The sequence below is a fragment of the Onthophagus taurus genome, chromosome 1 (assembly GCF_036711975.1).
Source record: "Onthophagus taurus isolate NC chromosome 1, IU_Otau_3.0, whole genome shotgun sequence".
Taxonomy (NCBI): domain Eukaryota; kingdom Metazoa; phylum Arthropoda; class Insecta; order Coleoptera; family Scarabaeidae; genus Onthophagus; species Onthophagus taurus.
Window position 1 is genome coordinate 31,076,908 of NC_091966.1, and position 15,613 is coordinate 31,092,520.

Consider the following 15,613-nt stretch of genomic DNA (forward strand, 5'->3'; position numbering starts at 1 on the left):
GCACTGCCTAAAACAAGTTAAATTGTCCGTTAGATAGCGCTTGCGGTGTGACAGTGTCAAAATAAAACCATGGATGTAATAGAGTGTCTCTATTACATCCATGAACAAAACATAATAAACATAACCTACAAACACTCTATCTCTTTTCAATACAACCTAAATGACGTTCATCTCTTTCTCGCATTTGAGCGGGGAGCAGGGGACGCAAAAGCGAGAATCGTACGTCATCAACGTGGGAATTTTAAAAGCGCAAATGGGTATATAAATTTTCAATAATTTTTTTAACAATGACTTTGTTCGAAAATAAAAAAAAGAAAAATAACGGTAACTATATTTTTATATAAACTTTCAGAAAATATAATAAAAAAAAAATCGTGTATGACCCCATTGACATAGAAATCTAAAATTCTTATAAACAAATGGAACATTTTTTATTTGATTAATAACTTAAACACAACCTTTTCTCATTTTTTTAAGATCCTCAAAAAAACTCTTAGAACAAGATTGTTTTATCTTCAGTCTTTAAGTAGGAATTTCTTACTAACAAGATTATACCAACCTGTTTAAAAGAACGAGATAACACATTTAAGATAAATAACATTGTTCTTTTTTTCAAAACCAGGTAAATTTTTCTAAAGTCCAGGTAGATTAAATAACCTTCACAAAAAAAACTCTTCATTTACTCGCCAAAATGCATTCGGTGAACATCTCCTTATTTTTTGCTGCATTTTCATTTATAGTTCACATAAATGCAAGGAATGTAAACGAAGAAAAACCAAGATTGTTCGGATATAGTTATACAACAACCGTTATTAAACCGCACATTATTACATCTTTCATACCATCTTCTTGCGTTCAAGTTGATGCTACATTACCACCATGCAGAATTATGAGAAGTTTTTCAAGTTTTCCAAGTTTAGAGAAATCTCGATCATTAACTAGGTAAGAAAATAATATAAAAAATATTTGTTAAACTTGTTTATTTTAATTTAGTTCTTTAAATACAACCATCATGACCCCTAAAGAAGATAAAGTACAAACCACCCCCTTATCTTGGGGTGAATACTTAGGAATTTATGCTCCAACGGTTACCGTTACGTCAACTCAAGTAATTATAACAACCGTAGTAGATCCAGGAGTACAAGTTACTTATGCTATTAAAGGTTGTAAACCAAAAGTTTTACCAGCAGGATTGGAAAGATGTGCTTTATCAAATGAAGAAGAAAATAAAGTTGAAATAAAACCAACTAAAATTATTGAAATTCAAAAAACCTCAACTTTACAATCAAATATAAATGAAAATTATAATCAAATTATTCCTTTAAACACCACAGCGATAACTAGCGATTTTTTTAATGGTACAACTTCAACTTCTTTAGATTTAGAAAGTAGCAACTTTGAAAATGAAGATTTGTTAACCGTAGCAACTCCAATTGATGGATTAGAAGAGATTGGTACTACACCTATTCCTTAAATTTAATGATTATTTTATACTAAAAAGCGTTTCATTTTGAAAATAAAATTAATTTAAAAATTTATTTGTTGTTTTGAATTTTGAATTCGACGCCAGCGCCATCACTACTCAAATAGCATAATTATTCATTTGACCTTTTTAAACGTCACATTTCTTTCAAAATTTTAATTTGAAATTTCACGAAAATGATTAACATAAAAAACTAAAAAAAGATCATCTCACGGAACTTTCATCAAGAAAATGAAGAAGCACTTTATTATCCAAGTTATACCTAAACATTTGGATTATTTATCGATCGAAGTCTGAACAACAAAGTGGATAACTTCATTCTATTGACGAAACGTCAAAAGGCTGTCAAATTTGTTAAACGTAGTGGTTTTTAACAGGTGCTTGTTAATGATTTTGCATAAAATTATGCACAGGATAATTTTCTCGTAGGTTTATATTGGTTATTTATAAGCTACGTAAGTAACAATTAATAAAATGTCGATTAAAGCGGTTTTGGATAGTATGTTTTCACCGAGATTAATTAAAATCTATGGAAATGGACCAGCTGAGGTAAGTAAACCACTTAAAAAATGTGATAGAAATTGATTTATTTTGGGTCATTTTTAGAGACTCTATGAACCTAATGCGTTTGAAAAATGGGGTGACCAAGTTATACAATCCGTAAGTTTATGAAATAATTTAAAGCAGCATAACATTTTTAGTATAAACTCATTTCTAGTTATATATCATCTGGAAAATCAGTGTTTATTCATCACCTTTTCTTACAACGTACTTATATAGAAAGGGATACTTTGTAGCGGACGGTTTATTAACTTTATCAAAGTTTGTCACTAGTTTAGGTGTTATTTTGGTTGTTTCATTTTGTATACGAGGTGTGGGAAGATATCAAAATGCTACTTATCAAAAATTCGTTAAAACTTTAAGTGACAGTCAAAAATCGCTTACACCTGCCAATAAACAACAACTTTCAGCATACGATTTTGAATTTTTTGGTTGGCCTGTTGAATTTAAGTGGTCTGATATACAAGGGTAAGAGTTTATTTATAAAATTAATTAATTTAATATTTTATTATTTGCAGTGAATCTACAAAACCTCGGTTATACATCACACGACCAGTAACTCATCGAACAGCTTTTCAATTCGTTAGTTCTTTACCATGCCATATCTTAGGTTACTTAGCTGTCCATTCTTTTGGTATTAGATTAGTTTATCCGGGTTCTTTGAGCCTATTACAAACAATTTTGGGTAAATTAACAAAAATATTATAGAGGCCATTTAATTGTTAATATTTATTTAAATTATTTTTGATAGCTCAAGGCTTACTTCAAGGTCGTTCAAAACTTGTTGAAGTAAACGCTGCAAAACGATATAAATTATTAGCACGCGATGGAAACGAAATCGATTCTATGTTTGTTGATAAAAGAGGTTTGTCACATAATGGTTCAACTTTGGTGATTTGTTGCGAAGGAAATGCTGGGTTTTACGAAGTTGGAGTTATGGGAACTCCAATAGAAGCAGGTTATTCTGTTTTGGGGTGGAATCATCCTGGATTTGCTGGAAGCACTGTAATTAAACTCTAAAACACACCAAATTAACTCTTTAAAGCACAAATTATTTAATGAAAACTAAATTAATTTCAAACTTCAATTAATTCTAAGACTACTTTGAAGATTGGGGTTTAAATGAATTTTCTTTGATGTTTGGATTTTTTTGATGAGTATTGTATCAAAATGATTTAATGTAGCTCTATTTATTGGGCGTGAAATTTGTAGTTATCTTACTTTAACATTTCTATATGATTTGTGGAATATTCACTATAAAATGGTGAACAAACAAAAACTAAATTTTCTTGCATCATTCACCAATTCATTATACAGGGTGATTCGTCTGTCAGCGGTTTTTTGAATCAACCTGTATAAAGTTGCAAATTCTCCTCTCAGTGCGCGGTTCTTCGCCTGATGCAGCTTCTGCTCTGTATCACCCAAAATTTATGTCTATTTTTCTCATTAGTAATTGACTAAAATTCATTTGTATAAAGTAAAATGAAAATGAATAACTTTATTAAGTGTCTAAATATTTTACTGAAAAAAACAAAATGTTTTAAACATGCGAATTGATGATAATACAAAAATCAATCAAATTATGGAAGTTGTAGAACAAGCTTTGTTATTAACTCCTTTTGTCTTTCAACAACTACACATTGGAATCTAACACAGCTGCTTCTGTACTTTCTTGTTCAATAAAGTCAATGGAGTATAATACTCAGTGTTAGTGTTATAACTACTAAACTGGTGCAACCATGATTCATCTATTTGGGGAATGTGGGACTCACCCTTGGGATACTACTCTAATCTTAGGATGCTATTTATGTTACAACAACTGACTACATTAATACCCGTCTCACACTGAGAGGTAGTAATGTATCAATCTGCGCGTAAATATCAATCTGAAGTATCAATTAACGTTGAATATTGTGTAAATTTGATACAAAGCCCTTGAAACGACAAGATTATTATTGATATAAACAAGAATCAAATCCAGTTCTTGCAGCACCTCGTTCTTTAAATGACAAGTTTTCCATCATACCTGACGTTTTTTTTTTGGACATGTTATTAGAATGTAACTTAATCCTATATGCCAATGTTTTGTTAAATTTTCTCTGTGGCTGTTGCTGGGTTGATATCATACTAACTTTACAAATATGTTAAACAGAATATGCTATGATATTCTTTTAAAAAACTATGAAGATCTTACATCTCTTGACTACAAACCGTTACAATTAGTATCGTAATAATTATTGCTCTTTTCTTTTTGTATTTATTTATTTTATTTAGCGTATGGCATACATAAGATACACAATACAAGAGTAGCCATTCTAGAGCTGCGCGTTTAGCATCAAAGAAGTCTCTCACAGCATGAGGATAAGATCTAATAGGGCAGTCTCCCACAATGTGCTGGATAGATTGTTTTAGACTGCTCCATTTCTGGAGGTTATCACCACAGACTCCCTCACGGACGTACTCTGTTGAGGCGCTTTCATAGGAGGCGGGGAAGTCCAAATCCTTTTGGTTTTTAGTTGCCTCGCTAACTGCGGTTTATTCCTGGTGGTGCTTTGGCATTCCATTCTTTGGCTTTGGTATTTTCCCCGCTCAACGTTTTTGTGTTATGTATTTGGAGAAATCTTGGTGCTGCAACGTTATGTTATTAAAACTGACCTGGAGTCTCCTGGGTGCCATTTTATTATTCAGGTGGAAGGCACCCCTGTCCTTTTTAGGTTAGGTGTTAGTCTGCACTTACACAACTACTTCCCCTTAGCTCTCAGGTCATTAGAGAGGATGTATGTGCTATACAATGCTGCCCAAAAGGAGCGGATAAATTCGTTAAAACAATTATAAACTGTTTATGGAAAAATCGCTGAGACGGGTCTAAAGATTTAAATTTTTTGCAATTATTTGGTATAGATTTTAAATTTGTTGCAATTTTTTGGTATAGAGATTACATTCATTTTTTAAATAGCAATCCCCCATTTTTATTACGGAATATGAAAGGGGATTATTTTCTGCATTTGGTGCAGCCAAAAAAGCCACATAAGAAAATTTTCGAGAAAAATTGCCGTTTCATGATTTTCCATTCATTTGAGGTAGAAAAATAGCAGTAACCATGCGTGACCATGGTAACCAGTTGCTTCAGATATTTTATTAAGACAATGAGTAATTTTTGATATCTGAAACAGTTGGTTGCCATGGTTACGCATGGCTACTGCTATTTTTCTATCTCAAATGAATGAAAAATAATGAAACTTTAAAATAATTTTTCTCGAAAATTTTCTTATATTAGTATTATATATATATACTCTTCAACTTTTAAAATTCGGTATCTTAGTTAAAAATTGGAATACATGCGAGAAATAAATCAAAATAGTGTTTCTTAGGTCTTGTTGCATATATTCCATTTTATTTGTGTAAGTATTTTAAAACACAAAAAAAAATTCAAAAGTAAATCAATTTCCCCATTGATGGCCACCAAAACCGCTATTATGGTCATAAAAGTATCCACTTACGGCCACCATAATTAGTTTGCGTAGAAATTAAACGCAATTAAGTACAATTTTTAGATTTTATTAGGCACATAGATACAACAAAAGTTAAGGAGATGAATACATTTAGTGTTTTTCAAATACGTCTACAGCACTGCCGAAAACAATCGTTATATTTCGACCATCATTTTTCAGTTCGTTTTCTGGAAGCGTTCCTTTGTAATGGCACATTTGTTATTGTCTAACACTTTGAAATGTGTCTTAATCTGATCTAAGCGTTTTAGACATTGTACTTCAAACTCATCGTCATCCAACACGCATAAAATATTTGCAACATACTTGTAATGGACCATAGCTCATTTTCCAACGCTCTTAAATGAAGCCAAAACGTAATCACCTTCCTGCAGTTCTGTAACTCTATACATATCAATTGTTTCTTGATTTTTTGTCTCAATATCGTCTAAACTGCTCCCGCTTTCATTCCACACTTCTTCCTTCTCTTCTAAACAGTTTTCCTTTGTCTTCTTCATCTTCTTTACCTTCTGCGCTTCTTCTACTTTATTTTTCTGAATTTCCCTGTTTTTCTTTCTCTCAATTTTCAGCTCTTCTTGAATTTTCTTCTCATATGAACGATTGTATTTAAATACATTCATATCTAAGCGCGCGTCAGATTTTTGTCATGTGATCGGGGCCTTAATGGAGAGTACTGGAACCGTTTCTGTTTATTTTTCTCAGCCATGGTAACAGAGTCTTGTAAATAAAACAAATAAAACAGAGTTGTTCAAAATCCATTAAAGCATCAAATTCAACAGAATGGCATAACTGGGTTTACGCTAGTTCACTTATGGCCACGTCATGGCTATAACTGGCAAACTTCACTCTTATGGCCACGTAATCAAAAACACGCATAATATTATTAAATACTTTGAAACTAACGTATTTGTGATCATATAGTTCATAGGCTCGCTTAAATATGAAACGACGCTAAAGATAATAAAAGATTAAATGTTCATTGCTCTTACCGTTTTTGCTAAGATTTTCGTGCGCAACACATCAGCTAAAACATGGAAACCTTTTTCAAATTGTTTCAATATCGGAATCGCTGTGTCTGTGTTGAATTAGGGTCTGACAGAGTCCTGTAATGCACTTACTTTTCAAGTACTGTCTATTAGGATCTTAATGCGTAACAACTTTATCTGAAGTGGCCATAAATGGTACAGTGGCCATAAACGGTGCTCCTACCCTAATCAATATTAATATTGATTATACTAGATTCAGAGAAAAGTCCTCTTTCATATTCTGTAATAGAAATAGAGCATTGCTATTTGAAAAATATATCGATGACGTCATTACTTGTTTAAAAATGGCGGAAAAAAATTAAAATCTATACCAAATAATTGCAAAAAATTTAAATCTTTAGACCCGTCTCAGCGATTTTGCCATAAACTGTTTTTAATGGTTTTACGGAATTTATCGGTTACGTTTAGGAAACCCTGTATAATCGGCATAGATAAATTTTGTTGCCCTTGTGGTTGGTAGATCCAATGTGATAAATTAAGATTAAAAAATATGGGCGCAAGAACTAAGCCTTGCAGGACTCCGTTGTTTAGTTCTTCTTTTGCTGATTTTGTTTCCCAGCGTAACGATAAGTTACATAATGGTCTGGCATGGCAGTATTCGTAAGTCTAGAATGGCCATGGATGATTTGAGGTATCTTTGAAAGCCTGCTACGGATGTGTGTAGTAAGGCTAAGTACTTGGTCGATGCAACTTTTTCCAAGCTTGTGTTCTCCAAAAGCATCCCTGTTCATCTTGGGCCACTCTTAGCTCATTTATTATAAATTCTTTTGATAACTGGGAGCTGTTAGGTGTATTTTGCCACAAGTTTTTAAGTAATTTTTTTAACTGTCTTTGTACGTTGTGGGTCGCGATGAGCTCTGAATAGTGATATTATTCTACTTGCAATTTCGTTTGGAGTCACAAGTGGGACTTTACGTGCAACAAGGCTACTCTCGCTCAGCTTCTTCAAAAGTCTCTGCTTAAATTTTGAAAATCCAGTGATTGGGTAGTTTCCATTCACTCCATTTTATTTTATATTAATGTTTCACGTACTAATATCATAGTTTTTCTTCCTGCATTGTCGTTACATACAGTTATTTAATTACTATTCTGGTTTGGACATATTCCACCACTGTGCTTTAATTGAAATCTGTACTTTATATCATTAACAAAATAACTAATCTCATCAATAGAAATATCAAAAAGACTATTATTCAAGAGTGCAATAAAGAGTTAATAATTTCCTTTTATTTTTTCATCATTTTCTCAATTATAATCATTTGTTTTAAGGGTACACCATATCCTTCACAAGAACAAAACGCTATAGATATAGTTGTTCAATTTGCTATACATAAATTAGGATTTAACCCTGAAAATATAATTTTATTTGGATGGAGTATTGGTGGTTATACATCCAGTTGGGCTGCAATGAATTATCCTGATATTAAAGGAGTGGTTCTTGATGCATCTTTTGATGATATTCTTCCGCTTGCGGTTAATCACATGCCACGTTGGGCGGAATCTGTCGTACGAACCGCGATTAGAGAATATATTAATCTAAACAATTTTGAGCAGTTAACAAAGTATTCCGGTCCTATTTTATTGTATCGAAGAACAAGAGATGAGGTCATGTGCATTTCCGAGGATGATATTAGTTCAAATCGTGGCAATAATTTGTTATTGAAATTACTGAAATACCGATATCCGTTAATAATTGGAGACGTTCAAATTAAAGTTCTTAAAGAATATCTTTCATTAGTTGGACATTCTCAAGGTAAAGAAATATTTTTGATTAAAACGATAATAATTTTAATTTTTTTAGAACAATTTTTGCATAGATATCTTTCTCAACCGGATGTTTGTAAATCTCTGCTTGAAAGTTACATTTCAGAACATTCAAACTCATATCCAATGAGAATTGGCGACGATATGGATACAGAGAAGAAAAACCAAATGTCGTTGTATTTAGCCACAAAGTATATGAAAGATTACAAGTCGACTCATTGTACTCCATTACCTGCTGATATATTTGAAATGCCCTGGGAGGCGAATATCGAAACAGATTATGTATTTACTTAGATAAAATCCGGGTTAGGAGCAATTTTTTTAATCCTATCCTTTTTTTTCTTTCCTATAGCAAATCACTGGAATTCGGGCTCGCTTGTAGTTTCCGCGTTTATCTAGGGTCTATCTACCACGGGAGGAAAAAAACTTTCAAAAACAATCCCCCATTTTTTTTTTGAATGAACGTTTCTAAATACTTTTAAGTAGATGTATTTATTTTGGAAAAAAAAAGAAATAATGGCTTTGAAAAAATAATGAATAAAAAGATTAATAATTATGGAGATATGTATGGAGTTTATGGAATAATAAAGAAATAATTTAATAACACCCTAAGAAACAAGCTTTATTTAATTTCTCACAATTTATTCTTTTTATTTATAAAATTAAGAACAGTATTTATAAAATCCTCAGATGAAGCTCTTTCTTCCAGAGCAAGGCATTCCCTTAAATTTGATTCATGAAACCATTGCCTATAATTATCAACAATTAATTTTTTATTGATTTTAACAGCATTAATTGGTAAATCTCCGTATTGGTGTAAATCTTCAATTAAAACGTCAAGTTGATCGTGTGGAAAGACTTTAGAGACTAAACCAAATCTTTCAGCTTCGTGAGCGTTAATTTTTTTCATTAAAAGAATCATTTCACTCGCCCTACTTCTACCTATGGTTAACGGAAAATGAAGACTAGAACATCCTTCGCAACACAAACCCAATCGTAGAAAGGGAGTATCAAATGTTGCTTTATCTGAAGCGTAAACAATGTCACATAACCCAACTAATGTGGCCCCAATTCCAATTGCTGGTCCGTTTACTACCGCTATAATAATTTTTGGGTAGTCAATAAAAGCTTTGACAAAGTTTTTAAAAGCTTCATGACCAACTTCTGGCATTTGTGGGTTTGACGAATTTTCCATTATTGCTTTAAAGTCATTACCACTTGTGAAATATTCACCAACCCCAGTTATTATTGTTACAATTATTTTATCATCTTCAGCGTCTTCTTTAAAAATTCTTGTCATTTCTAAAAACACTTTATAAGAAACAGCATTTTTTCTTGATGGTATGTTGAATTTGATGGTTCTAACACCAGTTTTATAAGAAATTAATAATCTATCCATGATACAACATTGAGTTAACAATAAAACTGAAGCATTTATAGAAACATTTTAAATATATGTATTTGTGATGTTAAAATAGCCAAGTCATTCATCTTATCAGCTTCATTATCGCTGTTGTTGCTTTTATTTATCATTTTAGTGGTTCTACACGCAATTTATACACTTTTTAGTGAATATTTTTATTTCCAATGTCAAAGTTAACGCTAATCTAAGCGATAAATTAAATTAATAAATTTAAACAACTAATAAAATGTTATTGATATTTTATTGATAAAAAAACTATATTAAAAAACTTTTACATTTTACTTTTCTTATTCATAAAACTTATAACACTATTCATAAAATCTTCAGAAGCAGCTCTTTCCTCAAGAGCAGTACATTCTCTTAAATTAGAATCATGGAACCATTGCCTATAATTATCAACAATTAATTTCTTATTAATTTTAACAGCATTAAGTGGCAAATCCCCATATTGGTGTAATTCTTCAATGAAAGAATCAAGTTGTTCATGAGGAATCACTTTTGAAACCAACCCAAATTTCTCAGCTTCTTGAGCAGTTATCTTCTTTGCCAACAATAACATTTCACTAGCTCTACTTCTACCCATTGTTAAAGGAAAATGAAGGCTGGAAGCCCCTTCACAGCATAATCCCAAACGTAAAAATGGAGCATGGAATGTAGCTTTATCAGAAGCATAAGCAATATCACATAATCCTAAAAGAGTGGCTCCAATTCCAACAGCTGGCCCATTTACTACTCCTATAATAATCTTTGGATAGTCAATAAATGCTTTGATGAAGTTTTTGAATGCTTGATGTGCTACTTCCGGCATTCCATCTTCGGAGGCGTATTCCATGATAGCTTTAAAATCATTTCCGCTGGTGAAATATTCTCCAAATCCGGTTATAATTGTTACTATTATTTTATCGTTTTCTGCGTCTTCGTTGAAAATTTTACCTAATTCCTTGTAAACTTTATGGGAAACAGCATTTTTTCTTGATGGCATGTTAAACTTAATGGTTCTCACACCATTTTTAAAGGATATTAATAATCTGTCCATTATTACTTTTGTGTTGAATCTTAAATGAATAGAACTACACTGAAATTCAGTTAGATGGGTTGCTAAGTTATAATTGAACTAAGATTTCAAAAATAGTCGAGTCACTTATCTTATTATTGTTATTATCTATAAGACTTATTAATTAAAAACATTCTGGAAAAACATAACCTACGTAAGATGCTGTATGGTTAGTTGCGTGATGATGGTGATGATTTAATTCTTTTTATATAAAATTTTATTTAATTTTAAATTTCTTGGAATTATAAAAAATGATGTTAAAATGTTTTCAAATATATAATAATTTAATTTTTTAAATCTTTATTTAATTATAAAATATTAATAATTAAGTAGTTATAGCGCCATCTATTATTAGAGCCACAAGTAAGAAAATTAAATAAATAGTTCTTCGAAATGAAACTATATTTATACATAAAAACATTTTTAAACATTGTATTTTTAATTAAAAAAATAAAGTATTTCACAAATAACAAAATTTATAAATACAAAGTTTAAATAATCAAAATTGATTTACGAGTCCATCTATGTTTAACGTAATGAATTAAAACTAACAACATTTTGACACTAATTCTAACCACAAAATATTGAAAATTTTAACATATTTAAGAAAAATGATTAGACAAACTTCAATAGATTATAGTAAATTATTCGATGTGAAATTAGAAGAAAAGGTATTTAAATCAACGTTTTAATGTTTTTAATAACTTTTCATTTTAGTTAAAACCTATCGATCAAACGATTGATAACATGTTAACTCGTTTGGAGGAATGCGAAACAATGATTGCTTTGGTACAGCAAGAACGATGTAATTCTGTTGGTTTAACTGGTTCTTTATCTCAAGCTGTAGATAATCGAGCTGAATTAAAAGAAATGTACAAAAAAATCAATGCTTTAGAGAAATTGGTCGATCATGTTAATAATAATGTTGAGACATTAGAAAGAAAAATGGATGAAGCTGAAAAACATTTTGGGATTAGTGATAGTATGTTAAAAAGTTTTTTTGGGCCAATTTTTGTAGGTGGAATGAAATTAAAATGTTAAAAATATTAAAATAATTTTTCTTTTTAGAAAAAAGTTGGTGATGCACCTGAAGGAAGTGCTTCAAGTAGTGGTAGTAGGGATGTATTTAGTACTGAGGATTATTTTAATGTTGCTGATCAAAGCCAAGAGGAGGGTGGGCCAAGTGAGGCATAAAATGCTTAATAGATATTATAATAATGTGTATATAAATAATATAAATTAGTTACTTCTTCTAGTTATATGCTAGATAAAGAACACTACCTTTTTACATTTATTGTGATAATGAGAAAAATAAAGTATTTCCAAAATATGTGCTATTTGTGTGTATGGTGTGATATACTTTATAACCTTTAACATTTATGTAGTATTGTTCAACTTTTCTGATATCTAGAACTGTTTGCAACTCTTTCTGATAGTGTAACAGCCCATTTCCATTCCATTCTGTTATTTATGTTTTTATTACATCGCTGTATTTTTTGTTCCTTTTTCAGATAGACCATAGCTGCCTGGCATCTTTTGTACTGTGGTACCAGTTTAAAACTTCTTAGTGGTTGAGTTTCTACCCTTACCTTGTCGACTTCTTACAAGCCTTTGACCGCGTCTGATATGTATTGTGGCGCCAGTTCTATAGCTGTAAGGTCTGCTCATCAACCATGAGTGGTTGATACAAATTATCCCGGGATTGGAACAGATAATATTACAACTTGAAAAAGCCATATAAAATATAGGGTCGCCAAGAGTTAATCTATTGAAAAAATAAAATATGGAAGAAACAGATAAAATACAATATCTTACTAATGAAGAATTAGCGTCAGAAATGGTAGAAAAAAAAGGAAAACAAAAAACGTAAAATGTTCCATTAACTCCTCCCTCCCCCACAAAAAGCAACAACTGAATGATAAATGCTTTTAAATATGTGCTATTAACTCATTAACTGCTATGAATGTTATGTAGTCAATGCAGAGCTCTAAGAGAGAGACTAAATACGAATAAACTTTCGTATTACTGGTACAAGAAAAACCAATCAGAATGATTGACGGTTTACTTCAGGAAATAATGAGAGATTTGCAAAGAAGAGGATATAAAACCATTCAGCTGATAAGAAATTGAAATGAAGAACTTGAAAATGGATGAACTACCTGTAGATATATTCATCCTAAAGTTTAGTTAGGAGGAAGATCTAAATACAATATGTGGCATAACTGACATACTGAACAACATGCAAATTAACAGAATTTTTGAAAACTGGAGAATTATGGATTGTACTAACAAATTGCTAAAAACGTTTGTTAATACTAAATTTTCTTGTGCAAGAACAAATGAGAGTTGGACAACTGGAGTATTAAAAGAGTATTGCGGAAAAACCTTATTAAAAGATTTGGCATCCATCGCATTTGTATATATATTATTATGTTCTATTAGATGCATCAAACCACAACGAATTTTACTCACATATTTTGTTTTTAAAAGTAACATCAGTCTAAAAATATATAATTTGCAGCTTATTGAAGGAGAAACTTTAGATATTTTATCAGAACTTTATTTGTTATATTAAATAATCTAAATTCTAAAATTATTGCGTTGTTGGTGTATACTAGAAATTTTGGTGAACAACATGGAATTAGTATCTTACTAATAATGTTTATGGAAAACTTAAACCTATCATATATTTATATTTTAGCCACTACAGTTTGAAAGGATTTTGTGAAGTTATGAAATACAGTATAAGTTTCTCGGATATTCAAAACCGTGGTGTAGATTGCTTTAACTCCAAACGATCCCAATCCAACGCGCGAACGCAACCCAAACGCGTACCCAACTCAACCCCATACCAATCAAACCCTCTTTTTTTCTATCGAGGTCGGGAAACACGCTTACGCGTTTTAAACTTTGGCCTGCAACGCTGTACTCATCTTTTTATAAGCATTTTACCATTTCCCTGCATAATATCTGTTTAGCTGGTCCGCATGGCTTCCTTGATTGTTTGAAGAAACTCAAAACAAAACGCATTCGGGCGGGCGGAAATTCTCTTCTCTTTCCTTAGCCTATATAACTTTTTTTACAAAGCCAACAAGCGATGTTTTTCTCTGAAGTCATTATCTTCCCCTCTTTCGCATTTGTTTCTACTGCCCTTTCTCTTCATCTGTCATAATGATAAAAGTGTGTTCTACATTCTTGACAGCTTTGTTCCAAGTTCCTTCAATCCCTTCAGTTCCTTTTGCAGGCGCATTAAGTGTGTGACCATATCACCGCACTTGTCGATGTTTAGACCGTATGTTGACCTGTTGGGTCCATCTCAGATGTTTCCCGATCATCACCTAGTACTTCAAGGATTTCTTGGTACTTATTACATGACCTCTCACGGTACTCTATACCTCTTTCAGAAATCACCTACTTTTTATCATTACCGCCTCTTTTCTGGAGCAAGCTCTAGTCCCATATCTTGCATCCGGTCAGCTATCTTATTTACGATTCTTTCAGCCGTCTGTTCTAATTCGCTCATCCCCTACCCGGAACTCCAACCAAACAGAGCTCGGTTCGGCACAACCCAACTCAACAATTGAACCACTATTTTACCAAGATTAATGCCTCTAACATCAGTGAATAACTGGCATAACATGTGTCCTTAATAGCACCCCAAAAATAATAATCCATAGGAGTCAAAGCGCAGCTTCTAGACCAATTGACATTGCCATTTTGATTTATAATGCGATTTTCTAAAATAGGGTGCAAAATGTCAATTGTAGCGTTGACAGTGACGCAATTCTATTAAAATCAAATTTTGGGCAGTCTTTCTTTTCAATCGTAGAGAATAAATAATTAGTTAACATGGCACGATAACAGTCGTCATTCACTGTTAGTGCCATTTTCTGTCATTTTCAAAGAAAAAATGTGTCTTTGGATTACATTCCACACCAGTTACTCATTTTGGGGAGCATTGGTTTCTCAATTGCCACATATGGATCTTTTATACCACAAATACGGCACACATAAACTCATCTTTTTCCAACCGTAGTATGGCGCATTCAGCGACCTACCTTCAGTTCTTGAATTAACTGAACTTTGTAAGCTTTGTTTTAGAAAAATGTTCAAACTTTGAAAAACATGTTTGGAAAACGAATTATCAAAACTTTTTCTGTATTTTGTGCATACTCTAATGAATGGGGAAACGAAAAAGTGGAAGTTACACCAGTGCAATTACGCAACGGTACAAATACACTGGTGCAAAGAATATTTTCAATAGGTATTGATTATTGGAGCAGTGATAAATAGGTAATATCTGTAAAAACACTGGAAAATGACTTGTTGTGAAGTTAGAAAAAACACCAATCTATCAAAAAATTCAGTGGAAAAGTACGAATTTGAATTGTGACGTCATAATGAGGTCTCGTATTAAAAAGTGTAAGTGATACACTTTATCATAACATGATTGTTGGTCGCAATCCACCTTACTTAGCTAAAAAGATTTATTTTAGAGGTGACTTGCATAGTGTCAATATCAGAAATAGAAATGTTATAAATCCTCCTAACCATAGGACCACCCTTTTTGAGCGATCCTTTACCTACAGTGTATATTCTCTATACAACTCTATCCCAGATTATATAAAAGTTAGGCGTGGCCGTGCGTTTAAATGTTTGCTGTTTGATTACCTTTTCAACATGCAGTGATTTTAACATTCAGGAACATCTCGGAGGGTTATTAAATTTATGTTATGTTGTTTGATAGCATTAGATGTAAATTTTGATTCTTTA

At 31.9% G+C, this 15,613-nt stretch overlaps 4 protein-coding genes and 1 pseudogene across 6 annotated transcripts; 3 read left to right on the top strand and 2 right to left on the bottom strand.

Annotated features, from left to right (window-relative positions):
• Positions 1–691: 691 nt before the first annotated feature.
• LOC111421395 (uncharacterized) lies at positions 692–1,487 on the top strand. The gene is made up of 2 exons (XM_071195592.1): positions 692–942; positions 994–1,487. Exons 1-2 carry the CDS (start codon positions 692–694, stop codon positions 1,472–1,474), a joined length of 732 nt encoding a protein of 243 aa, XP_071051693.1. The 3' UTR covers positions 1,475–1,487.
• Positions 1,488–1,623: 136 nt separating this feature from the next.
• LOC111421173 (phosphatidylserine lipase ABHD16A) lies at positions 1,624–8,969 on the top strand. 3 transcript variants are annotated; one of them, XM_023054328.2, is made up of 8 exons: positions 1,626–2,032; positions 2,090–2,143; positions 2,202–2,512; positions 2,563–2,729; positions 2,796–3,049; positions 7,869–8,352; positions 8,401–8,645; positions 8,716–8,969. In XM_023054328.2, the coding sequence occupies exons 1-8, from the start codon at positions 1,958–1,960 to the stop codon at positions 8,743–8,745; spliced, it is 1,620 nt and encodes a 539-aa protein (XP_022910096.1). In that variant the 5' UTR covers positions 1,626–1,957; the 3' UTR covers positions 8,746–8,969. The 3 variants fall into 3 exon arrangements, with proteins under 3 accessions (XP_071055671.1, XP_022910090.1, XP_022910096.1); XM_071199570.1 differs by having other exon boundaries at positions 1,624–1,860; positions 1,913–2,032; positions 7,869–8,969; XM_023054322.2 differs by having other exon boundaries at positions 1,624–2,032; positions 7,869–8,969.
• LOC111421213 (enoyl-CoA delta isomerase 2 pseudogene) lies at positions 8,960–9,867 on the bottom strand (annotated as a pseudogene).
• A 141-nt stretch (positions 9,868–10,008) lies between these two features.
• On the bottom strand, positions 10,009–10,999 carry LOC111421202 (enoyl-CoA delta isomerase 2-like). Its single transcript, XM_023054349.2, has one exon. The coding sequence runs from the start codon at positions 10,820–10,822 to the stop codon at positions 10,058–10,060; it is 765 nt and encodes a 254-aa protein (XP_022910117.1). The 5' UTR covers positions 10,823–10,999; the 3' UTR covers positions 10,009–10,057.
• Positions 11,000–11,394: 395 nt separating this feature from the next.
• Positions 11,395–12,177, top strand: LOC111421223 (biogenesis of lysosome-related organelles complex 1 subunit 4). Its single transcript, XM_023054365.2, has 3 exons — positions 11,395–11,511; positions 11,558–11,854; positions 11,909–12,177. The coding sequence occupies exons 1-3, from the start codon at positions 11,452–11,454 to the stop codon at positions 12,032–12,034; spliced, it is 483 nt and encodes a 160-aa protein (XP_022910133.1). The 5' UTR covers positions 11,395–11,451; the 3' UTR covers positions 12,035–12,177.
• Positions 12,178–15,613: the final 3,436 nt, after the last annotated feature.

Coding starts and splice junctions, on each gene's coding strand:
- LOC111421395 (XM_071195592.1), top strand. CDS start 692: ATGCATTCGGTGAACATCTCCTTATTTTTTGCTGCATTTTCATTTATA. Junction 943..993: donor AAATCTCGATCATTAACTAG/GTAAGAAAATAA, acceptor ATTTTAATTTAG/TTCTTTAAATACAACCATCA.
- LOC111421173 (XM_023054322.2), top strand. CDS start 1,958: ATGTCGATTAAAGCGGTTTTGGATAGTATGTTTTCACCGAGATTAATT. Junction 2,513..2,562: donor AAGTGGTCTGATATACAAGG/GTAAGAGTTTAT, acceptor TATTATTTGCAG/TGAATCTACAAAACCTCGGT. Junction 2,730..2,795: donor CCTATTACAAACAATTTTGG/GTAAATTAACAA, acceptor TATTTTTGATAG/CTCAAGGCTTACTTCAAGGT.
- LOC111421202 (XM_023054349.2), bottom strand. CDS start 10,822: ATGGACAGATTATTAATATCCTTTAAAAATGGTGTGAGAACCATTAAG.
- LOC111421223 (XM_023054365.2), top strand. CDS start 11,452: ATGATTAGACAAACTTCAATAGATTATAGTAAATTATTCGATGTGAAA. Junction 11,512..11,557: donor ATGTGAAATTAGAAGAAAAG/GTATTTAAATCA, acceptor TTTTCATTTTAG/TTAAAACCTATCGATCAAAC. Junction 11,855..11,908: donor GTTTTTTTGGGCCAATTTTT/GTAGGTGGAATG, acceptor TTTTCTTTTTAG/AAAAAAGTTGGTGATGCACC.